This window comes from Lepidochelys kempii, chromosome 3 (assembly GCF_965140285.1).
Source record: "Lepidochelys kempii isolate rLepKem1 chromosome 3, rLepKem1.hap1, whole genome shotgun sequence".
NCBI classification, from domain to species: Eukaryota; Metazoa; Chordata; order Testudines; family Cheloniidae; genus Lepidochelys; species Lepidochelys kempii.
Genome location: NC_136382.1, coordinates 197,788,456 through 197,811,230, shown reverse-complemented (window position 1 = coordinate 197,811,230; position 22,775 = coordinate 197,788,456). Strand labels below are relative to the sequence as shown.

The following is a 22,775-nucleotide window of genomic DNA, read 5'->3' as shown; positions in this document are numbered from 1 at the left end:
GTAATTTCCAAGGTTTCTGAAAACTGAAAAAACAAAATTTGAAGCATGTGGAAACATACTGACACCTGTTGATGGGGGGAAATATAAAAGCGAGACAAAGATGTAAAAGCCCACCAAAAAATGAAGTATTAACTGTAATGAAATATATGGGCCAAAAATATTAGCATAACAGTCACTGGGTTAACACCTTCGGTTCATATATTCCAGCTATTCCAAGACACCCATGTGGTTTATCAGCACAAACCTCTGCCAGTTGAGCTATCAGAGTAACTAACAGAAGATAACCTTCTACTGTTATGTGGACCAACCACTAGGAAGCAGCTGAGACACTTCCCCAAGGGGTTTCACAGATATTTACTAGCAGCAGAGGAATGCTGAGACACCAGAATCTTGAGTTCACTTCCAGGTACTGGAGGGGAATGTGCTCGAGTGCAGTGGTGCCCACACTTTTGCATGCCGTGACCCCCTTTAGGCTCACCTCTGTTAAAACGAGCCCCAGGATAAGCAAGCCCACCCTGCCCAGGGTAGCCTTAAAAATTTATCTCATGGTATGTTTGGGAGGCAGGGGGGAGAAGTGGAAGAAGCCCGATTCTGCCTCGCCCAGGGAGGAAGGAGGCCAGGTCCTTCCCTGACAGAGCCCGGAATGCACTGTGCGTCTGGCTGAGGATACCATACAGTGCCACTCAGGTTTGGCCCATCAAACCCTGCATAGATTTTCAACATCTCACAACCCTCCTGGGGATTGCGACCCACATTTTGGGAACCACTGTTCTAATTTTAACAGCTGAATAGTTTTAGCAAAAAAAATTGTGTATATAAAATGAGCCTGAAGCAGACACCCAGCATGGAAAATCTCAGTCCAAGACAATTAAAGTTTGGCATACTGAAAACACAGTATTAATAGATAGGAAGTGTTGGGCAAACTTAACTACGGGCCCCAGACAGAAGAAGCATGTGCTTGCACCTTTCCTTTATTTTATATTTCTGTTTAATTTAGCCATCAATTTTAAGTTGGAGTTTTTTTGGTGGTTTTGTTGGTAATATAGCTGCACATTTCTTATTAAAATTTAATTAAAAGTGATCAGAAATCTAAAAAAGCAGGCACCTAAAACCAATGATGATTACACACTAGTGAAGTCTTCATCTGGGGATCCATTCTTCTAATGAATACACTGTTACTAGAATATCATCACACATTATCAGTGCCACTTACAGAGCTTGGCAATCAATGCATATTTGCTAATGGCACTGTAAGCTCTAGGGAGGTGAAGAATTCCTTAACTAGAATTTTAGTACTAGTACTTTAAGGAATAGCAAAAAAAGGAAATTGTTTACTTGTAACTTGAATTTTGTTTACTATAGGTAGAGTCTTGGGTCAGATGTTCTCAACAAATGACTCTGTGAGCCAACTGCCATTGTCTATTCATTTATATAATCTTGTATATACAGCCAAAGTAGAATAATTATGGCCCACAGTGAGAAGAATCATTGTAGATCTCTATTTCTGAGTTGGGTCAAACAAACATTGCTACTTATATAACAGCAAAATCTCTTGAGGATAATGGCCACCAGATTTACTCAAGAAGTCTCACAATATGCATGTTTCTTAGCATACCATTTTCAGCAATTTATATCTTTCACAAAATTTTCTCTGGCCCTAACATTCTATTATGCTTATTCACCACACAAAAAAAACTTCATAACATTATACACGAAGTTACTTATGCTGTGTGTATAGTAATAAGTACAGGACAGAGCCAAATTCACACTTGCCAGCTCAGGGAGGTGAAAATTAGTGACACAATTACAGCTCAAAAAGGATTTAACTGGCAGAGGGCAGGTGGCAGCATTCCCTTCTTAAATTCTGCTGGGGGAGGGTGGCTATTATTTTAGCCAAGGATTACAAGAGAGTCCAGCCAGCAGACGATGCTTCTGGGATGCACTTAATCAGCATGCCATTGGCTGCACCGCTCAAAAGTTTCCTCATCCAGTTCCCTCCCTTTTTCAGCAAGAATCCCCCCTCAGTGGAGTCAATTGTGGGCAACTCTCCTCCTGTCAGAATGCCCCTCCAGTTGGACTTTCCTTTGCTAGGGGTCCTGTGCCAGAGTTATCCAGAACTTTAATCCTTAAATTTAAAGTCTGAGTAATGTTTTTAAACAGTGGGTTAAAACTCAAACTCGGCCGTGATCATTCTCAGTTCCCACTCCCAACTTGAAGTTTTGTTTTCCAAATAGGAATCAAACAGCCATCTTGATTCCCTCCTCCCCCCCGGAATCAGGAAGACTCTTTCAGAAAGTGCTGAGCATACATAATCTCAAAATCACAGCCCCTTTAAGGTGTCTCAAGTTGAGTACCCAAAAATCACTTGTCACTTTTGAAGATTTTTGTTCTGATCTGTGTACGACAAATAGCTTATTATTAGATGTAACAGCAACACAAAGGTATTTTTTCTGATTTAAAATTTCTCCCACATAACTATAGGGAACTTTGAAGTCTCCCAGGTAACTACTAAAAGTTAGGTATAAAATGGAAGTAACAAGGTGCAGACAAGGTAGAGAATGATGGTTCCAAAAGGAATCCAACCGCATAAGAAAACTGAAGTCTGCAAAACACGACGTACAGCATTTCCCATCATAGTGTAGGACTTCCCAGATCCAGTCTGTCCATATGCAAAAATACAAGCATTATAACCTTCAAAAGCAGATGCAAGAACATCTGTGCCAAGATTTCTGAAAACCTAAAAAAACAAACAAAAAAAAGGCTTTAAGAGACTGAACAGATAAAAAAATCATTATATCTGCAGTAGTTTTAATTATATAGTTTAATGTAGTCTATTAAACATAACATTGCAAATACTGCAAAACAGCAGATATACACTAACACACACAAGCGACCGGTTTGGACCAGTAATATTTGCTTTAGAGAATTAGCTAGCAAGCATTTTGACTAAATGCAGAATGTTACTAGTCTATTTAGTATACAGCAGTGCCAAAGTATCCTTTTCACTTTCTCTAACAAACCTAGATCTTCCCCATTTTTTTTTTAAATCTAATTTTAGGCACTATATAATGACCATCTTTCTGCTATTGTTAATAGTTACTTTACACCTGTAATATTTTCCCCAGTGCTACAGAATTTGAAAGTGTCTATTCCTGTTTTAAAAAGAAAACCCTTCCCTGATCCTGAGTCTATGAGTGGCCTTTTTTCAGCCAAGTGTAAGAGGCAAGTGGCCTTTTTCCTTTCACTGATCACCTCTTACACAATAGAACTTTTGAGTTCAATCTCAGTTTCCTTCTGGCCAAAGCACAGAACATGTCTTCTTTATAGTAATTACCTTCTTTCCTCAGATAGCCCCTTCTCCTTTTGCCCTCAAATTTCATCAAATCTGACACTGTAGATCACTCCATCCTCCTGGATCATCTACACAGCCATTTAGGTGTGCCTGGTTCCTTTCTGTTGTGGTGGGGTTGGATGGCTCCAGGCCCCATTACCCCTTAAAGAGGACAAACCACCCTGTTATACTGTGCCACTTTCAATAAGCTCATGTACCAGGATTTGGGAACCTGTGCCTTAGACAATGGTAAGCACAATTCTCTCACTCTCTCCCTGTTATTTGAAGAGAGTGTCTTCCATTTAATGCCATTTTTATGGTACCTTTCTTGAAATCCTCATCCATACCTACATTTCATGTTGCTTTGATTGCCCCTCAACCATCTCTAGATTATAGTGTTTGAAGACTGCCACTATCCATCTTCCCAAATGTTCAAAAAAGTGAAGTTGTATTATCACGAAATAATTCCACTCACACCTCATTCATTTAAAAATCCAGTTCAATATTTGCCTCATTTTTAGTAATCCCTCTATGGGTACGCTCAAGCCTGCCTCATGGAGTTGTGTCTCACTATTCCTATACAGAGATGTAACTAGACATTTTAGCATCCGGGGCAAGCAAGCATATCTGCACCCCCTGCCGATTTTTATTAGGCATTTCTCCACCCATTTTACCACCCCCATCGCTTTGAGCCCTAGACAGCTGCCCCGCTCATCCTGCCCTGGTTATAACCCCATTCCTATCCCTAATCCCTCTACTAATCTAGTACTAGTCTCTTCTTTCTCACTATACAATCTGGCTACTCTAGGGGTATAAGAACATCTTTATACAACATAAAATTGTATTATGCTACATGATTCTTGATCAGGTTAAAGTAAGTCAATGATGTTTAGACAGAAGCAACCAGAGATTACCATTTTCTGAATTATTGCCCAATGCATCAATTTGAACAATACATACGGTTAACACTAGGACTGAATCGCTAGGGCATTCTGTTAGTGGTTTCAAAGGGCCAGTACAACTGACCAAAAACCTATCTTCATTCTTGTTGCAGATATACAGTTAAAGATCAGCAGGTAAAATGCTCTAGTCTAATTTCTGAGTCACTGTAGCACAACTCATGTCCACAAGAGGGCATTGATAGGACATGTATAGCTACATACAGTTTCATTTATCACTCAGCTATTTGTACATGGCAAAAGTATAATGGTAATGGACTAAACATGACAGTAATTCAAGTATCCAGCAGTAATGCACATATCCATTGTGCTTCACAGTGAGCTGGACATGAACTCTGCATGAAGGTTTCTGTGGTACTTTGGTGCAGTAGATTGGAAATTCTGTAGCAGCTTGATGCAAGTTAAAATAGGAATGTTTTCAATTATATATGAAAATGAATAATACAAGGAGGACAGCCTGTGTTGTATTTCTTTTTGAAGCTACAATCAATTTATTTGAAGATGGCCTTCAGTTCTCCATGTGCCACAGAACTTTATATTTAACACAATTACATGATAGACAATGGAGGTTTTGATAGCTTGGCAGGGAACTGTTGGGATTTTTGGTACCCAAGAAAATCTGGGAGGCAGTTTGGGATTGTGGGATATACACTTAAATTTAGGTGTGTCTGTTGTAAAGATCAATAGTGAATGCGGACATTTAAGAAAAAGTCATTTTTAGAGGTCACAGTTAACATACTATTGATATAAATGGTACAGTTCATTCTTCTAGGAGCTATTGTTTCAGGCTGCTGCAGCCTCAGGTCTTTCCTCACTGGCATTTTTTTCTCCATAAGCAGTGCACCTTGTATAGGAATCCTCCACAGGTGTCCAAGTGACTTGTAACAAATCACTTTGCCCTAGTTTGAAACAGAGGCAAAACCACAATACAAATCAGTGTTACACCAGTGCAGCATGCCTACAACAGGGAGTTTGCCCAGGTGCAGTTATAGTGAAAGAAAATCCTACCATAGATATTCTATCACTTTACATTCAGTTCACATTTGGAAGGTTTTTCATTACAAATGAGGGTTAATGACAATATTTTGCTTTTTCTAGCAAAAGCTCAGATTCTGGAGCAAAATTCCATAGCTTCTGTGGGGAAAAAAGCCAGCACGCACAGAATCACAAAATATACCAACCCCTATTAACAGTTTCTCTTTGCATATGTAAATAAAATGTAAATGTCTTAGACATCAAAAATATACGGCCTACATACGCAACTAATAAAGTCAAGAACAAAATAACCCTAAACGTTGTCCAGGGTTTGTTTTTAGCATTCATACCTCTGGATCCACCCGTTGGGAAGGACATCAGAGGATGGTGGGGTGGAGAAGAAGCACACAAACATAATGAGGTTATGAAGGTTTTATCAAGAGTTTGGGATAATCACATTAAACTCCCATAGTTAATGAGCTATGCAGGTGTTTCAATATTTGTCCCAATCATAATATTTATTCACTCATAATGATGTATTTTATGAGCAAGGATTGGGCACTAAGGTGATCATCAGTTGTCATTGTTCATGTAGCCATAAATCATGTTACTGAGTAACCACAAGTTAAGGCCCCAGTCAAAACACACGTGTAGGTCCATTCACCCCAATAGGACCACTTACATACTTAAAGTTAAGCATAAGTAAGTTTTACATGGCCTGAGATTTCAAGCTGCGATTCAGGGAAGCTCCTATCTATCTTATTCAGCGAAGCACTTACGCACATGCTTAACTTTAAAAGCACATGCTTACGCCCCACTGGGACTTAACACATGCTTAAGCACCCTTTCTAAATAGGAATGCTTTCCAGGACTGGGGCCTCAATGTTCGAGTTTGAGGATTTTTAAGAATGTTTTCAATTATAGTCTTTCCTTCACTTAGTATCCTTAGGAACTTTATCTTAATTTTTTTTTTTAAAGTATACTTGCACAGAAACAAATAAAACCTACAAAATTCAGAAAACTAAGAATACAATGGCAACCACTGCAATGGAAAAAAATTAATTCCCAAGAATTAATGACTTCCTTAGTTACACAAGTAATCAAACATTTGAATTAAATTGTAGATTCATGTATAACTTAAACAATAAAAATGAACAAGGAAGTTTTAACAATGGGATCTACTAGTTTGTATTAAATGGTTAGCGAGAAAACCAGGAGTGGAAATTCCCTGTCAAAGAGCCATATTGGTTAGCATAAAAATAGTGTGTTATAATAATGCACCTTAATCTTGGCCTGAAGTACCTTTTTCTACTTTAGGAAGTTATTTTAGTCTTCCTGTTAGTTTTAACCCCCATGCCTTCAGGGATCAGGCTCACCAGTATCATTTAATTCTAAATCACCAATATAACCACACATTCACACCTGCAGTGTACCTGCAGCAACTCTCGGTACCAAAGGTCTTCACTGGTATCCATAAATTCAGCAGGAATTTCCATTATTTAAAAATATATGAGAAAGTTTTCAGTATAAAAGGAGAGGAGCAATTGCCCTAACATGTTGGTACAGGATCAAAAAAAGGAAAGTGCCGATACTGAAAAACATTTCAATTGTGTTAGATAAATTAATTTGGGTCTGAAAGGGAATTGGGAAGGTCATAAGCATCAAAGGGCCTGCAAAAAGCAAGTATGATATATTTCAAAGTTAGTAGAATACAAATGTGCACATTTGTGTGCCTAAATTAAGTGAAAATATGTAGCGTGCATGCAATTACACAAGCCTGTCTTCAGAAAAACTGTCTCCATACATTTAGACTTGGGCGGAGGAGACAGTCACCAGATCTACATAATTATGGATGACAGATATGCTGTCTTGTGGGTGAGGGAAGAAAGGTAATTTAGAGGGCAAAGTCTACAACTCTACATTAGAAAGCTGGCATGTAATACTCTGGGGAGAAGTATCAAGAACCTGTTTCAAGCAGGTTCTCAAATGCTTAATAAATCTTTTGTTCAAATTTTACCTGGAAAAACAGAATGTGTGTGTCTTTTTGAATTAAGCAGATGTATTTGGTGTTCAGAAGGTGATTTTTCTTAAGTTTTTAGGTGACAAATATAGGCAGCACAGTAATAGCTTTACTGAGGATTTCACTAACCTGACCTAACCTAACAAAACAAGAGAACCAGACAATGGGCACTCCTTCTGTACTGCAAGAAAACATAGCTAGCTGTGTTGGCTGTCCTAACGCTTCTCTCAAACACGTAGGGAATTTCCAATTTGGGCAGAGAGAACTGTAAAAGGAAGAAAAGGTCACATAATTCTTTGAATATAAAAAATAAATAAATTCTAAAAGTTTAAAAATCCTACCACTTCTTGAGACACATAGGTAGGACTTTTACTATCTGCTGAGAAATAGGAGAAGTCGTAGGTAAATGTTTTCGTCCGTTCTCTTCCTAGGTCACCAGTTCCTCCTTCTGGTATCTACAGAAGACAAAACCAACAAACAAAAAATGAGTTGCATGTTGCAAGATAAAGTAATTAATTCAAAGGACATTTTGCAATATAGATGACTGGAATGCAAACTTCATACAAGAGCACACAAAGAGATAGCATCTTAATGAAAGGCTGTCCCTTTTTGTTATTCTAACAAATATACATACAATACTTAGTGGTGAAAAAAGTTAGCAAGTAACACCAGCTTTCATAAGAAAGGGATAGTCTTATTAAAAGAGCACTGTAGGCATATTACTCTTTATTTTAAATTACTTTTAATGTAATGGCTCATTTTTGTTATGTTACTACATAATGTTTACCATTACTAGTTATTGTAAGTTAAAATTTCTGACACAGAATTTAAGACAATATTCCAAACATTTATTTAATGAACAAGCACTTTGCCACGTACAAACTGAATTGTATATGAAAGCACAGATGTAATTAAAATGGCCATATGCGCCTTCAGTTTAAGGCTATTATTATGCTGGAGACAGACTGCTCATGACACCAGCAATATGTACTACTATCTGAGTCAGACACAATTCTTCTTTCGGGGAAGGAGCATAATGTAGTTAAGAGCTGGGGATTAGTCAGGGACACTGGATTTTATCGCAAGCTCTGCCACTCGTTTCACTATAAGAAAAGGAGGACTTGTGGCACCTCAGAGACTAACAAATTTATTTGAGCATAAGCTTTTGTGAGCTACAGCTCACTTCATCGGATGCGTTCAGTGGAAAATACAGTGGGGAGATTTATATACACAGAGAACATGAAACAATGGGTGTTACCATACTATGCATCCGATAAAGTGAGCTGTAGCTCATGAAAGCTTATGCTCAAATAAATTGGTTAGTCTCTAAGGTGCCACAAGTCCTCCTTTTCTTTTTGTGAATACAGACTAACACGGCTGCTACTCCGAAATCATTTCACTATGTCATCTTAAGAAAAGTATTTCAACTTCTGTGCCTTGGTTTACTCAGCTACAAAATGGCTGTAAGGTTTGTGTACATGAAAGGTGCATCAGGTAGAATAGTGCAGGGGTTCTCAACCTTTTTCTTCCAGATGCCCCTCCAACACGCTATAAAAATTCCATGGCCCATCTGTGCCACAACAACTGTTTTTCCGCATATAAAAGCCAGGGCTGGCATTAGGGGGCCCTGTGAAGCTAAGCTGCTCAGGCTTTGACTTCAGCCACAGGTGGCAGGGCTTGGAGCTCCAGGCTTCAGCCCCAGGCAGTGGGGCTTCGGCTTTCTGCCCTGGACCCCAGCAAGTCTAATGCCAGTCCTGCTTGACGGACCCCCTGAAACCTGCTCACAGCCCCCACAGTGGGCCCCAGACCCCTGGTTGAGAACCACTGGAATAGTGTTTATAAAGCACTGATGAGAAGGTGTTACAATATCACAAAGAAAAACATCTAAAGAGGATTATGTAACACACTCTCTCTCTCTCTCTCTATATATATATATATATATAAAATAAAAGTTAAGACATTTTGTTAAATGAGCTAAAAGTATGTTAAAGTGCTGAATCCATCAAGTAACAGAGGCACGATTATTTAGCATATTTTAACTTTATTGTACCTTTCCCTCATTCCCATTTCAAATTCCTTTGAAATAAAAATCTCACCAGTCAATTCCTACTCCTGTGCTGCCCAACTGTACACAATGTTGGGATACCACATCTGTGGTGAGGATAGCAAGAGTGCATGCAGATAACTTAAATGCTATCTTTCACCAATTTTTTCATTTATCTCACATATAGTCACAATATATTTCATTTTATACATTTTTTCTTAAATCCCAGAAGCCAGGGGTATTAAGAAAGTCTTTGTAAAGCCACTCCGTATAAATACAAATCTAATGGTATAACCCCTGTGGGGTATTTGGACCCAGCTTAACTCCTGATAGTAGATGTAATAGCATAGTTTATGTAAGAGATGGTCAGCACAACTAGGATCTTAAATGATTTTAAATTAGTTATGTGTGGAAAGCCTCTTTTACATTTGTCATTAGGGGCTTTCAGAACATCAGCATAACTTTAATATCTTTAAATATTTACAGGTGAGTTTTGCACACCTTGAAAAATTCTGCATACCTGGTGCAGTTAGTTGTCTTTTGGCAAGTGAGAAAAATTTAATAAGATTTTGAAATCATCCTAGTAAATAGTGACAAGCAGACCTTCCACCTGGTTTAGTAAATTTTCACTACAATTTTTGAAGGCTGTTTGTGCAGCAGGATGGAAAATTGGGAGTTCATTAGGAACAGGGTATAAATGTTTTTTTTTCCATTGTAAGCACTCATCCTCCAGCTAAGTGAATGGCCACAGCAATAGAAATACTTAAGGAACAGATCCTATGGATTGCCTTTCAAATTAAATTTGTACAACAAACAATAGTAACTTCCCTATCTTGCAAAAAGAAAAGGAGTACTTGTGGCACCTTAGAGACTAACCAATGTATTTGAGCATAACCTTTTATGAGCTACAGCTCACTTCATCGGTGAAGTGAGCGGTAGCTCATGAAAGCTTATGCTCAAATAAATTGGTTAGTCTCTAAGGTGCCACAAGTACTCCTTTTCTTTTTGCGGATACAGACTAACACGGCTGCTACTCTGAAACCTGTTCCCTATCTTGGTCCCCAGACAGCACTTCAAAGATGTAGATAACCCAGAGACCAAAGGCCTCTCCCTAATATCAAATGGACACCAGCAATTGTCTATTTATCAGAACCTTATTTTGATGGCTAACTTGGTTATAATTTTTCCTTCTCAAATTAGAACACTCACCTTTATATTTGTGATCGTTGTTTTATTTTTTTCCATTGAAATAATAAATTTAGCATCCAGGTCCTTTTCCCTGTAAATAAAAAGCATGATTTCAGTATGTTGAAGAAAACTTTATATTGCACATAGCAATCAAAGATTAGCTGTTTTTATTAACTACTTAGCACTGTATATGAATATTAGTCAATTTCTTTTTGCATTGAGGCAAATTGCTTTACATTTCTGATATATTTGTATTGCCTGGGCTTGTTTCCAAGTCCCTTCTAGGAAAAATTCTATGCCAGAAGTTTGATTAGACACATAAATTAATAAATAGTTTTCTCTTCCTGGCAGATCTGAGCCAAAGCCTGGTGAAGTTGTTGGGAGCATTCTCCAGCTAGCTCTAATGAATTCTGAAATAAAGCATTATGAAGGAAACCGTAACTCTTTCCACTGAGTTGGCAACAGTTCTGTTTTGGCCTGAACCAGGACCCAACTTGGCCACATGGCCTAGGTAATGGACTGAGTACTGTTTTAACTGCAATTCTTCCTTAGAGACTCCGTGTTGACAACTCTCGCAATTTTACTTAAAAAGTCTCACAATATTTGGTGATGATGATGATGAAGTGAGCTGTAGCTCACAAAAGCTTATACTCAAACAAATTTGTTAGTCTCTAAGGTGCCACAAGTACTCCTGCTCTTTTTACGGTATTTGGTGTTTTTCATGATTATGGAATCATAGAATATCAGGGTGGGAAGGGACCTCAGGAGGTCATCTAGTCCAATCCCCTGCTCAAAGCAGGACCAATCCCCAATTTTTGCCCCAGATTGTTGGATCATATTAAAGAAGTTCTGTATTAAAATCACAAATGAGTTTGAGTCCCCATAGTTTAAATTCCAGGGTATTACTAATTAAGAGGTCTCTTGTTTTTTGGTACTGTTTCTCTCCCTCTATGTGTGAAACTTGTAAGCTGCTAACTGTGTTAGTACATTCTAAGACAGCATCTGTTCTCAAAGCAATTCTTTGTAACAACTACTCCTCACACAGGGAGAGACTCAAAGCAATACTCTGTAACAACAGAAACAGCACCCAGAGACTCCCCACCCTTTTGTTGTATTCATCTCGCTTTGTTAACAATTGTGATTAAAATAGAGATAGAGGATGTATGTGGATGGATGCTTGGTGTGGATAATAACTGAATGATTAGGGAGGTGCCAGCCTAAGAATCCAGTGTCCATCGGCTGAAGAAGGCGTCAAGTGGAAATAACCAGAGGACCCCCGGAGGGCAGACTGGAATCCACCCAACAGCCTCAAGAATGGAGAACCAAAGAACAAGATAACATCTGGCAGCACCCAGAGCCGTCAGGAATGTGCCATCTGATGTTTGATTCAGCAACAGCATGATGAAGCAATTCCCATAGACTGGCATAGGAAGAAATTCCTATAAAAATGGACTCTAGAAAGGTGAGAACTTTGGGGTCTGATTCTGCAAACCAACTTCCAGAAGCATCAGATGAGCATCTGACAAGGCCCTGCTCCCTCCTCATGTCCAGGCCACCTGGCCAGTGGCCTGGCATGAGCAACTCTAAGGCTGGTAACTATGATAACAACCTTGCAGCACCTGTGTGTATGTGCGTGTATGAATGAATGTGTGAATAAATATGAAATTAAATGGAATATTATAGCTATAACTAACTGCTTAGTATTATTCTTTCTGTATTAACAATAAATGTGGCATTTTGCCTTTTCCTCTTTAATAAGATCCTGCTGCTTTTTATTTTATTAGTATAACAAGATCCCTAAATGGCCCCCTCAAGGATTGAACTCACAATCCTGGGTTTAGCAGGCCAACGCTCAAACCACTGAGCTATCCCTCCCCCAGCTGCTAGAATCAGGTGGTTATCTGAGAATCTCAGCTTTCATTTAAACAACAAACTAGACTTCACGGCAGCAGTGGGCAACATGTGGCCCATGGGCCACACGCAGCCCGTCAGGGTAATCCACTGGCAGGCCACGAGACAGTTTGTTTACATTGACCATCCACAGGCACAGCCACCCACACCTCCCAGGGGCTGCAGTTCACAGTTCCAAACTATCTTGTGGCCTGCCAGCGGATTACCCTGATGGGCCACAGGTTGCCCACCACTGCTTCATGGCAAACATCAAGAACCCAAAATGTACTTTGTAATGCTAATGATTTGGGCAGGGGGAGGGGACTAAGTGTTTTAAATACTTGGGGTTGACAGCTCTAGAGACTTTGGTTGTAGCCACAGGGGGCATGCTTCTCTCCTCCTATAGTCTAACTTCCCACCCCCCGCAGCTGCTCCACAAAAATCTGTCCAATTCTGCAGCAGAGAGTAGGGAAGACATGAAGGAGATCCAACCCTGGAAAAGCCAGGACAGGGCAGGGGATAATATAATTACAGCCCTGACATATGCCCTCCCATGAACACTTGAAGCTACAATCTCAGTAGACCAGTTTCCCTCACACATACCCCTCTAGTGGCTGGCGACTTGGAGAATTATTTGGATAACTGATCTTGGAAAACATTCTCAAGTGTTAGCAATTATATTATAATCAGCATTCCTGCATGTTTGAAATATCAGGAAAGAGCCAACTCAGCTCCTGGGAACAGCATGTGCCAACCTGTTGCAGAGATTTGATTTCATTATACCGAACTATAAAACATGAGTCGTTCACATGTATATTTGTAATTACATTTGTTTTGATAAGGTTATCCATTAAAAATATTGTTACACGTAACATCCCGTGCATTATAAAAATGTGTGAAATCTAAAAGCTAAACTAAAAGAGCAAGTAATGCTGTAAACCAGATAAAATTATATTCACAATATTAGTCAAAAGTCACATCAGCTGCTACAAATATCAGATCGACAAGTCACCTAGCAAATAAATAATCATATCTGACTGACACACAGCAAAGTAAAAGCAGTTAAAACACTGAATTGATAGGGTAAAAGAAAAGTGCTGAAACCTTAAATGTTGTCACTGTTACCACAAAAATAAGTGACTGAAGATTTCTTGTGAAAACAATAGGTAGAACATTTTTATATTTAAAACTCTTTTTGGCAACATTGTAAATATTCCATCTGGATGTTTTTCATTACCACAATAGGTTTGGGGGTTTTTTGGGTGCACGGAGCTAACTAAATTTAGTGAAGCTACTGTTGACTCTCTTTCCCCTTTCTCCTTTTTTCTCCTCCCTCCCAAAAAATAATGAAGATTAAAACAAAATCAAGTGAAAAACTAAGTAATTCTGGTCCACGTGTCTTTCCAGTGGAAAGGAATGTCTTGCAGAGTTCTAAGTGTGAATGGATTGCAAAATACTTCAAAGCAAATTTTCATATTAAAACAGAATATTTATTATTCAATTTATGCAATGTATTATGCAATTTATTCATAACAGGCATTTATTCATAACACCTTGGGAATAATAACTCTGTTCACCTTAGTGACGTCAGTGACACTATTATTGCGAACAGGATGAGCAGGAACTGGGCCCTTGTTGCACTAATGTTGGGTGAAAACGAGGAGTCCTTGTGGCACCTTAGAGACTAACAAATTTATTTGGGTATAAGCTTTCGTGGGCTATAACCCACCTCATTAGATGCACGGAGTGGACCATACAGTAGGGAGGTATAAATACACAGCATATGAAAAGATGGGAGTTGCCTTACTAAGTGCGGGGGGGGGGCGCCGGTCAGTACTTACATGCAACCTGAGCAGTAGTTCACAATTTAGACACGAGCATCAAACACTGCCCAAAAACACATCACCACCACAAATAAGATACAAGCCTCTATTTCCGTTCCCTTGATTATACAAAGTAAAATAAAGGGAAAGGCTACCAAAACGAGCTCACATTTAATAGCATGATAATTTATGGCATTGAAAGAACTTGTTTCCTCTGAAATCAGATCTGTTCTCAAGCTAATGCTCCACTCCAATTTTCAGCCTTTCACCACTGCCACTTCATACACCATGCCAAGCTCTATAATTAAGCTTACAACCTATGACCGCTTGGCTCAGAACCAATGTTATAAAGTGATCAAGGCAGGTAAATTGCCTGACATAGATGTCAGGAAATAGCTCAACTAAGTATTTAGTATTAACCCTCTAGTACTACTAAATTCAGATATTCACCCAGACCGTAGGGGGAAAGTTTCTGGAGAATTATTATAGATATCAGCCCCTTGTTTCAGGATCAAGAGTACCAACATCAGAAATTAAGGTACACTAACATTAGTCTGTATGCCTGACAAGCGGATTATCTGCTCACAGATTTTATAATTCTTCTTCACTTCTATAGGGCTAGGATCCAACATTAGGCAGAGCCATGAGGTGGGCTGGTACATAAACTGTACTGATGCAGGAGTAGAATTGAGAAACTGTGACTGAGCCCTGGTCTACACTAGGACATTAGGTCGAATTTAGCAGCGTTAAATCGATGTAAACCTGCACCCGTCCACACAATGAAGCCCTTTATTTCGACTTAAAGGGCTCTTAAAATCGATTTCCTTACTCCACCCCTGACAAGTGGATTAGCGCTTAAATCGACGTTGCCGGCTCGAATTTGGGGTACTGTGGACAGAATTCGATGGTATTGGCCTCCGGGAGCTATCCCAGAGTGCTCCATTATGACCGCTCTGGACAGCACTCTCAACTCAGATGCACTGGCCAGGTAGACAGGAAAAGAAACGCGAACTTTTGAATCTCATTTCCTGTTTGGCCAGCGTGGCAAGCTGCAGGTGACCATGCAGAGCTCATCAGCACAGGTGACCATGATGGAGTCCCAGAATTGCAAAAGAGCTCCAGCATGGACCGAACGGGAGGTACGGGATCTGATCGCTGTTTGGGGAGAGGAATCCGTGCTATCAGAACTCCGTTCCAGTTTTCAAAATGCCAAAATCTTTGTGAAAATCTCCCAGGGCATGAAGGACAGAGGCCATAACAGGGACCCGAAGCAGTGCCGCGTGAAACTGAAGGAGCTGAGGCAAGCCTACCAGAAAACCAGAGAGGCCAACAGCCGCTCTGGGTCAGAGCCCCAAACATGCCGCTTCTATGATGAGCTGCATGCCATTTTAGGGGGTTCAGCCACCACTACCCCAGCCGTGTTGTTTGACTCCTTCAATGGAGATGGAGGCAATACGGAAGCAGGTTTTGGGGACGAAGAAGATGAGGAGGAGGAGGAGGTTGTAGATAGCTCACAGCAAGCAAGCGGAGAAACCGGTTTTCCCGACAGCCAGGAACTGTTTCTCACCCTAGACCTGTAGCCAGTACCCCCCGAACCCACCCAAGGCTGCCTCCTGGACCCAGCAGGCGGAGAAGGGACCTCTGGTGAGTGTACCTTTTTAAAAGGCTATACATGGTTTAAAAGCAAGCATGTGAAAGGATTACTTTGCCCTGGCATTTGCGGTTCTCCTAGATGTAGTCCTAAAGCCTTTGCAAAAGGTTTCTGGGGAGGGCAGCCTTATTGCATCCTTCATGGTAGGACACTTTACCACTCCAGGCCAGTAACATGTACTCGGGAATCATTGTAGAACAAAGCATTGCAGTGTATGTTTGCTGGCATTCAAACAACATCCGTTCTTTATCTCTCTGTGTTATCCTCAGGAGAGTGAGATATCATTCATGGTCACCTGGTTGAAATAGAGTGCTTTTCTTCAGGGGACACTCAGAGGAGCCCATTCCTGCTGGGCCGTTTGCCTGTGGCTAAACAGAAATGTTCCCCGCTGTTAGCCACGGGGAGAGGGGAAGGTTGAGGGGGTAGTGACGTGGTGGGAGGAGGCAAAATGCGACCTCGTAACGAAAGCACATGTGCTATGTATGTAATGTTAACAGCAAGGTTTACCCTGAAAGAGTGTAGCCACTGTTTTATAAAATGTGTCTTTTTAAATACCGCTGTCCCTTTTTTTTTCTCCACCAGCTGCATGTGTTTCAATGATCACAGGATCTTCTCCTTCCCAGAGGCTACTGAAGATTAGAAAGAAAAAAAAAATGCACTCACGATGAAATGTTCTCCGAGCTCATGCTGTCCTCCCACACTGACAGAGCACAGATGAATGCGTGGAGGCAAATAATGTCAGAGTGCAGGAAAGCACAAAATGACCGGGAGGAGAGGTGGCGGGCTGAAGAGAGTAAGTGGCGGGCTGAAGAGAGGGCTGAAGCTCAAATGTGGCGGCAGCGTGATGAGAGGAGGCAGGATTCAATGCTGAGGCTGCTGCAGGACCAAACCAGTATGCTCCAGTGTATGGTTGAGCTGCAGACAAAGGCAGCTGGAGCACAGACTGCCACTGCTGCCCCTCTGTAACCAACCGCCCTCCTCCCCAAGTTCCATAGCCTCCACACCCAGACGCCCAAGAACGCGGTGGGGGGCCTCCGGCCAACCAGCCACTCCACCACAGAGGATTGCCCAAAAAAAAAGAAGGCTGGCATTCAATAAATTTTAAAGTTGTAAACTTTTAAAGTGCTGTGCTTAAAGTGATGTGTGGCATTTTCCTTCCCTCCTCCACCACCCCTCCTGGGCTACCTTGGTAGTCATCCCCCTATTTGTGTGATGAATGAATAAAGAATGCATGAATGTGAAGCAACAATGACTTTATTGCCTCTGCAAGCGGTGATTGAAGGGAGGAGGGGCGGGTGGTTAGCTTACAGGGAAGTAGAGTGAACCAAGGGGCGGGGGGGTTTCATCAAGGAGAAACAAAGAGAACTTTCACACCATAGCCTGGCCAGTCATGAAACTGGTTTTCAAAGCTTCTCTGATGCGTACCGCGCCCTCCTGTGCTCTTCTAACCGCCCTGGTGTCTGGCTGCACGTAACCAGCAGCCAGGCGATTTGCCTCAACCTCCCACCCCGCCATAAACGTCTCCCCCTTACTCTCACAGATATTGTGGAGCACACAGCAAGCAGTATTAACAGTGGAAATATTGGTTTCGCTGAGGTCTAAGCGAGTCAGTAAACTGCGCCAGCGCGCCTTTAAACATCCAAATGCACATTCTACCACCATTCTGCACTTGCTCAGCCTGTAGTTGAACAGCTCCTGACTACTGTCCAGGCTGCCTGTGTACGGCTTCATGAGCCATGGCATTAAGGGGTAGGCTGGGTCCCCAAGGATACATATAGGCATTTCAACATCCCCAACAGTTATTTTCTGGTCTGGGAAGAAAGCCCCTTCCTGCAGCTTTTGAAACAGACCAGAGTTCCTGAAGATGCGAGCGTCATGCACCTTTCCCGGCCATCCCACGTTGATGTTGGTGAAATGTCCCTTGTGATCCACCAGAGCTTGCAGCACTATCGAAAAGTACCCCTTGCGGTTTATGTACTCGGCGGCTTGGTGCTTTGGTGCCAAGCTAGGGATATGGGTTCCGTCTATAACCCCACCACAGTTAGGGAATCCCATTACAGCAAAGCCATCCACTATGACCTGTACATTTCCCAGGGTCACTACCCTTGATATCAGCAGATCTTTGATTGCGTGGGCTACTTGCATCACAGCAGCCCCCACAGTAGATTTGCCCACTCCAAATTGATTCCCAACTGACCGGTAGCTGTCTGGCGTTGCAAGCTTCCACAGGGCTATCGCCACTCGCTTCTCAACTGTGAGGGCTGCTCTCATCTTGGTATTCATGCGCCTCAGGGCAGGGGAAAGCAAGTCACAAAGTTCCATGAAAGTGCCCTTACGCATGCGAAAGTTTCGCAGCCACTGGGAATCGTCCCAGACCTGCAACACTATGCGGTCCCACCAGTCTGTGCTTGTTTCCCGAGCCCAGAATCGGCGTTCCACAGCATGAACCTGCCCCATTAGCACCATGATGCATGCATTGGCAGGGCCCATGCTTTCAGAGAAATCTGTGTCCATGTCCTGATCACTCACGTGACCGCGCTGATGTCGCCTCCTCGCCCGGTATCGCTTTGCCAGGTTCTGGTGCTGCATATACTGCTGGATAATGCGTGTGGTGTTTAATGTGCTCCTAATTGCCAAAGTGAGCTGAGCGGCCTCCATGCTTGTCTTGGTATGGCGTCCGCACAGAAAAAAGGCGCGGAACGATTGTCTGCCGTTGCTCTGACAGAGGGAGGGGCGACTGACGACACGGCTTTCAGGGTTGGCTTCAGGGAGCTAAAATCAACAAAGTGGGTGTCTTTACATCAAGGAGTATTTCAGGCAGGACTTCACGGAGGGTTCCAATAAGAAATGGTGCACCTAAGTTATCGTTCTTATTGGAACAAGGAGGTTAGCCTGGCCTCTGATTGATACATGGCTAGATTTACCTCGCTGCACCTTCTCTGTGAGTGACTGCAGTGTGACCTAGAGGAATGAGTCCCCTAGACAGGGGAGGAGGCAAATGAGTACAAAACAAATCTGGTCTATTTCTTGTTTTGACCCACTCCATCTATCTTTTACATCTTTGGCTGGCAGCAGACGGTGCAGAAGGACTGCATGCCATCCACATCTCATGGCTGCTCGGCAGAAGATGGTACAGTACGACTGCTAGCAGTCCGTATCGCCTGCCCGCTCACCATAAGACGGTTCAATAGGACTGACTGCAGGACTAAAGAGAATGACCTGGTCAAGTCACTCCAAATTTAGTCCCTGCGCCCATGTCTGCCCAGGCGCTCCTGATCGACCTCACAGAGGCGACCAGGAGCACCTCGGACATGACGATGACGGCTACCAGTCGTACTGTACCGTCTGCTGCCACAAGGCAAGGGGTTGCTGCTACTGTGTAGCAATGCCGTACCGCGTCTGCCAGCACCCAGGAGACATAGGGTGACGGTTACCTGAGCGGGCTCCATGCTTGCAGTGGTATGGCGTCTGCACAGGTAACTCAGGAAAAAAGGCGCGAAATGATTGTCTGCCCTTGCTTTCACGGAGGGAGGGAGGGAATGGGGGCCTGACGATATGTACCCAGAACCACCCGCGACAATGTTTTAGCCCCATCAGGCATTGGGATCTCAACCCAGAATTCCAATGGGCAGCGGAGACTGCGGGAACTGTGGGATAGCTACCCACAGTGCAACGCTCCGGAAGTCGACTCTAGCCTCGGTACTGTGGAAGCGCTCCGCCAAGTTAATGCACTTAATGCACTTAGAGCATTTTCTGTGGGGACACACACACTCGAATATATAAAACCGATTTCTAAAAAACCCACTTCTATAAATTCGACCTTATTCCGTAGTGTAGACATACCCTTAGAGACACATTTCTGAGTCATGTTTCCACTCTTGCTTTCTCTATTCGGTGCATTACTACCCATTCCCCATCAAGATTCTAGTTCTTTGCTCAACTGCTCCACAGAGGGAGAAAGCAGGCAAGTAGTCCTTCTTAGTCCGATACAATTGGACTTTAGATCTGGCCAGCCCACATAAAAGAGGAATTTTTTCCACTGCGTGGGCATGTAATCCAAGCCAAACCATTAAACACTATCCCCCCAAATTTCAAGGGACAGAGTACAACTCATTACATCCTCTTGTGATGGCACTATTCCAGTCCTTCACAAGCCTTTGTGAAATTTCTCATTTAATAGAAAGGAAAGGGAACCAAGAACTGGAAAGACCTTGCACAACAAACATATAAACAAATGAAGGGGAATCTTGGGACATAATTTTTATACATAGAGCAGAAAAAGGTCACAATTTTTGCCTTTGCTTCACAGTTCACCTTTAAGATACTGCTGAAAATTGGTAAACACCTAGAAATAATTCAACTGTCTTTGTTCTTTATTATTTGATTACTCATGAGGTATTCATCTGCTCTTGATGCTTATTCCCACAAGGAAGGCGTGGTTTTATGTTTATCACTGAATTACTTATATAGTAATCAATTGTGATGTCACAGGAAAATTTTAGGAAGAGAAACAGTACCAGGAACAAGACATGTTCTGGTATCAATAAAAAACAAAAAGGGGGGAAAATACACACAGGAAACAATCAAAGCCCTTTTCAAACACAGTGGTTTTAAAGGCGATCTATTTCATAGCACTTCCAAGTCAGTTACAGAATGGCAGCACAGAGACTACTCAACTTGCCCAGGGAGCCTCACTCTCATAAAAGGTGCTACTAATTTTCCTTGAAAGCATGCTAAAAGGAAAGGGAAAAGGTTCTGTGATAAAGTCCCAAGAATATATTCTAAACTGCAGACAAGTAATCCAACACCAAGCGGTACCGGTTTTGATTGAAGAGCAGATGTCGGATTTTGTACTATTAACTATTCACAAGGATGATTTGAGCACTTGTTAAGTGACTCTAACAAAATAGTTTCCCTTTTTGTTAAAGTGGGTGTTTCTTCTTCCTTCAATATTTATACTTTAAGCACAGTGCCCTGGACTTTTTTATTTTGTTTGTTCACAGTCCAGATGTGTTACTGAGAGGTTACAGTTTGAAAGCAAGAGGTTCATTTAATACCCAAGACAATTCAAGGTATTTTTAACTACCCCCCCCCAAAAAAAGTGGGTCATAGAAAGAGCTCAGCTTCACTTTGTACCTTGGAAACTCACTTCAGAAATGCATTAACAGAAAGTTGTGCCCCAATATCTTATTGAATTACTTAGATTGAGAGCATTCTATATTCTTTGGATAACTTCTGTAACGGGAATGATATCTATCTGAACAACAGCTTAACCGAATATTTTTTTAAAACTCTGAACAATGAACTTTTTTCCTTTTTTATCCACTACATAAAGGAATCTTAACAATGACTAAGCACAAGTACAAAATTATTGTACTATACTGTTTGGTGTGACAATTATTGAATCATAAAGCATAAACCATAGCAAGTAATAAGCAATGCCATGCAATTTTGCAGCCTACTATTTGCTAGCCACATTTATATTAAATCAATAATTTTCAGAAACTTGAATTTAAGGCCAAAAAGACACTGTGTTCTAAATTAAAATTGCATTATTTGAAGAGACAAACAAATCTGGAAGACTGTCTATAAAAAAAAAACAACAACATGGAAATCTAAGGCTCTCATGTTGAAGGACTTTGCCCGTAATTTATCTTTAAGGAGATTTATTGTTTGCAAAAGAGGTCTTCTAATTAATCCAAATTCCTATCACCACAGACTTTCCAAAAATTGAAATAAAATTTAAGTTATGTCAATCCAACTTGAAAGCTACATAGTAAGAGTAAGTAAAAAGTTAAAGTCTCCTAACAACACTGACTTCTGTATTCTATATGTAATATTTTCTAATCCTCTTTTAAAATGTGCAATTTTAGCCTGCTAGAGATGAAAGCCTAGAATGCACAGTTTGAAGAGAAAATTTTTTTAAAAAAAGAGTATCCACAACTTTTTTCTCCACTCCAGTTTTCTCACGGCCCTGATGTTTAGGCCAGAGGTTCTCAACCAGAGATACAACAAAATTGGACACAAAAATAAGTCAGTAGTTTTTAAGTGAAGTGAAACTTGGGGGTACACAAGACAAATCTGACTCCTGAAAGGGGTACAGTAGTCTAGAAAGGTTGAGAGCCACTGTCATAGGTAGTTCAGGAAGATTCTGCTGCAGGTGTGTCACACATCTGCAGTCTCTCTCTCTCTGCGTGAGAGTAAGAGAGAAAAAAAATAGCAGCTGGGTCCTCTCAGGCCAAAAAATACAGTATAGGCTGCTCTAAAGCCTCCTAATGTCACTCCTCTCTTAACATGAGAGGATAGGGAAGACGACAACTTGGGTTGGACCAAAGGGGAGATGGCCAACTCCTGGAGAGAGGCAGAGTGGAAGTGCTTGAACATGCTGCAGCTTAGCCCCTCCTCGTGCTTCAAAGTGCATGTGGAATTGTGCTTTAAGAAAGGGAAGGGTCTTCATCACTGCCATTGGCCAGCTGGGAAGAGGAAGACAATTAACTCTCAGTCAATTTAAAGCCTTCCCAGGTGTCCAGCAGCCCTCATCTGATGAAGTGAGCTGTAGCTCACGAAAGCTCATGCTCAAATAAATTGGTTAGTCTCTAAGGTGCCACAAGTACTCCTTTTCTTTTTGCGAATACAGACTAACACGGCTGCTACTCTGAAATCTGTTCCATACCATGATTTAGGTATATTGAGCTGTGGTCCCAGGTTGCTTGCCTCTGACTGATCACTTGTTTGAGGAATCAGAATAACAGCCGTGTTAGTCTGTATTCGCAAAAAGAAAAGGAGTACTTATGGCACCTTAGAGACTAACCAATTTATTTGAGCATGAGCTTTCGTGAGCTACAGCTTACTTCATCGGATGCATACCGTGGAAACTGCAGCAGACATTATATA

General features: G+C 41.5%; 1 protein-coding gene across 3 annotated transcripts in view; it reads right to left on the bottom strand.

Moving 5' to 3' along the window:
* The window catches only part of KIF16B (kinesin family member 16B), a 243,748-nt gene that overhangs the window by 195,348 nt on the left and 25,625 nt on the right, over nt 1–22,775 (bottom strand). For all 3 annotated transcript variants that reach the window (XM_073339553.2, XM_073339554.2, XM_073339552.2), the window contains exons 2-4: nt 10,539–10,608; nt 7,627–7,740; nt 2,621–2,737 (exon numbers count right to left, since the gene is read on the bottom strand). In XM_073339553.2, coding sequence (XP_073195654.1) covers nt 2,621–2,737; nt 7,627–7,740; nt 10,539–10,608 — 301 coding nt within the window. The remainder of the gene's footprint in view (nt 1–2,620; nt 2,738–7,626; nt 7,741–10,538; nt 10,609–22,775) is intronic.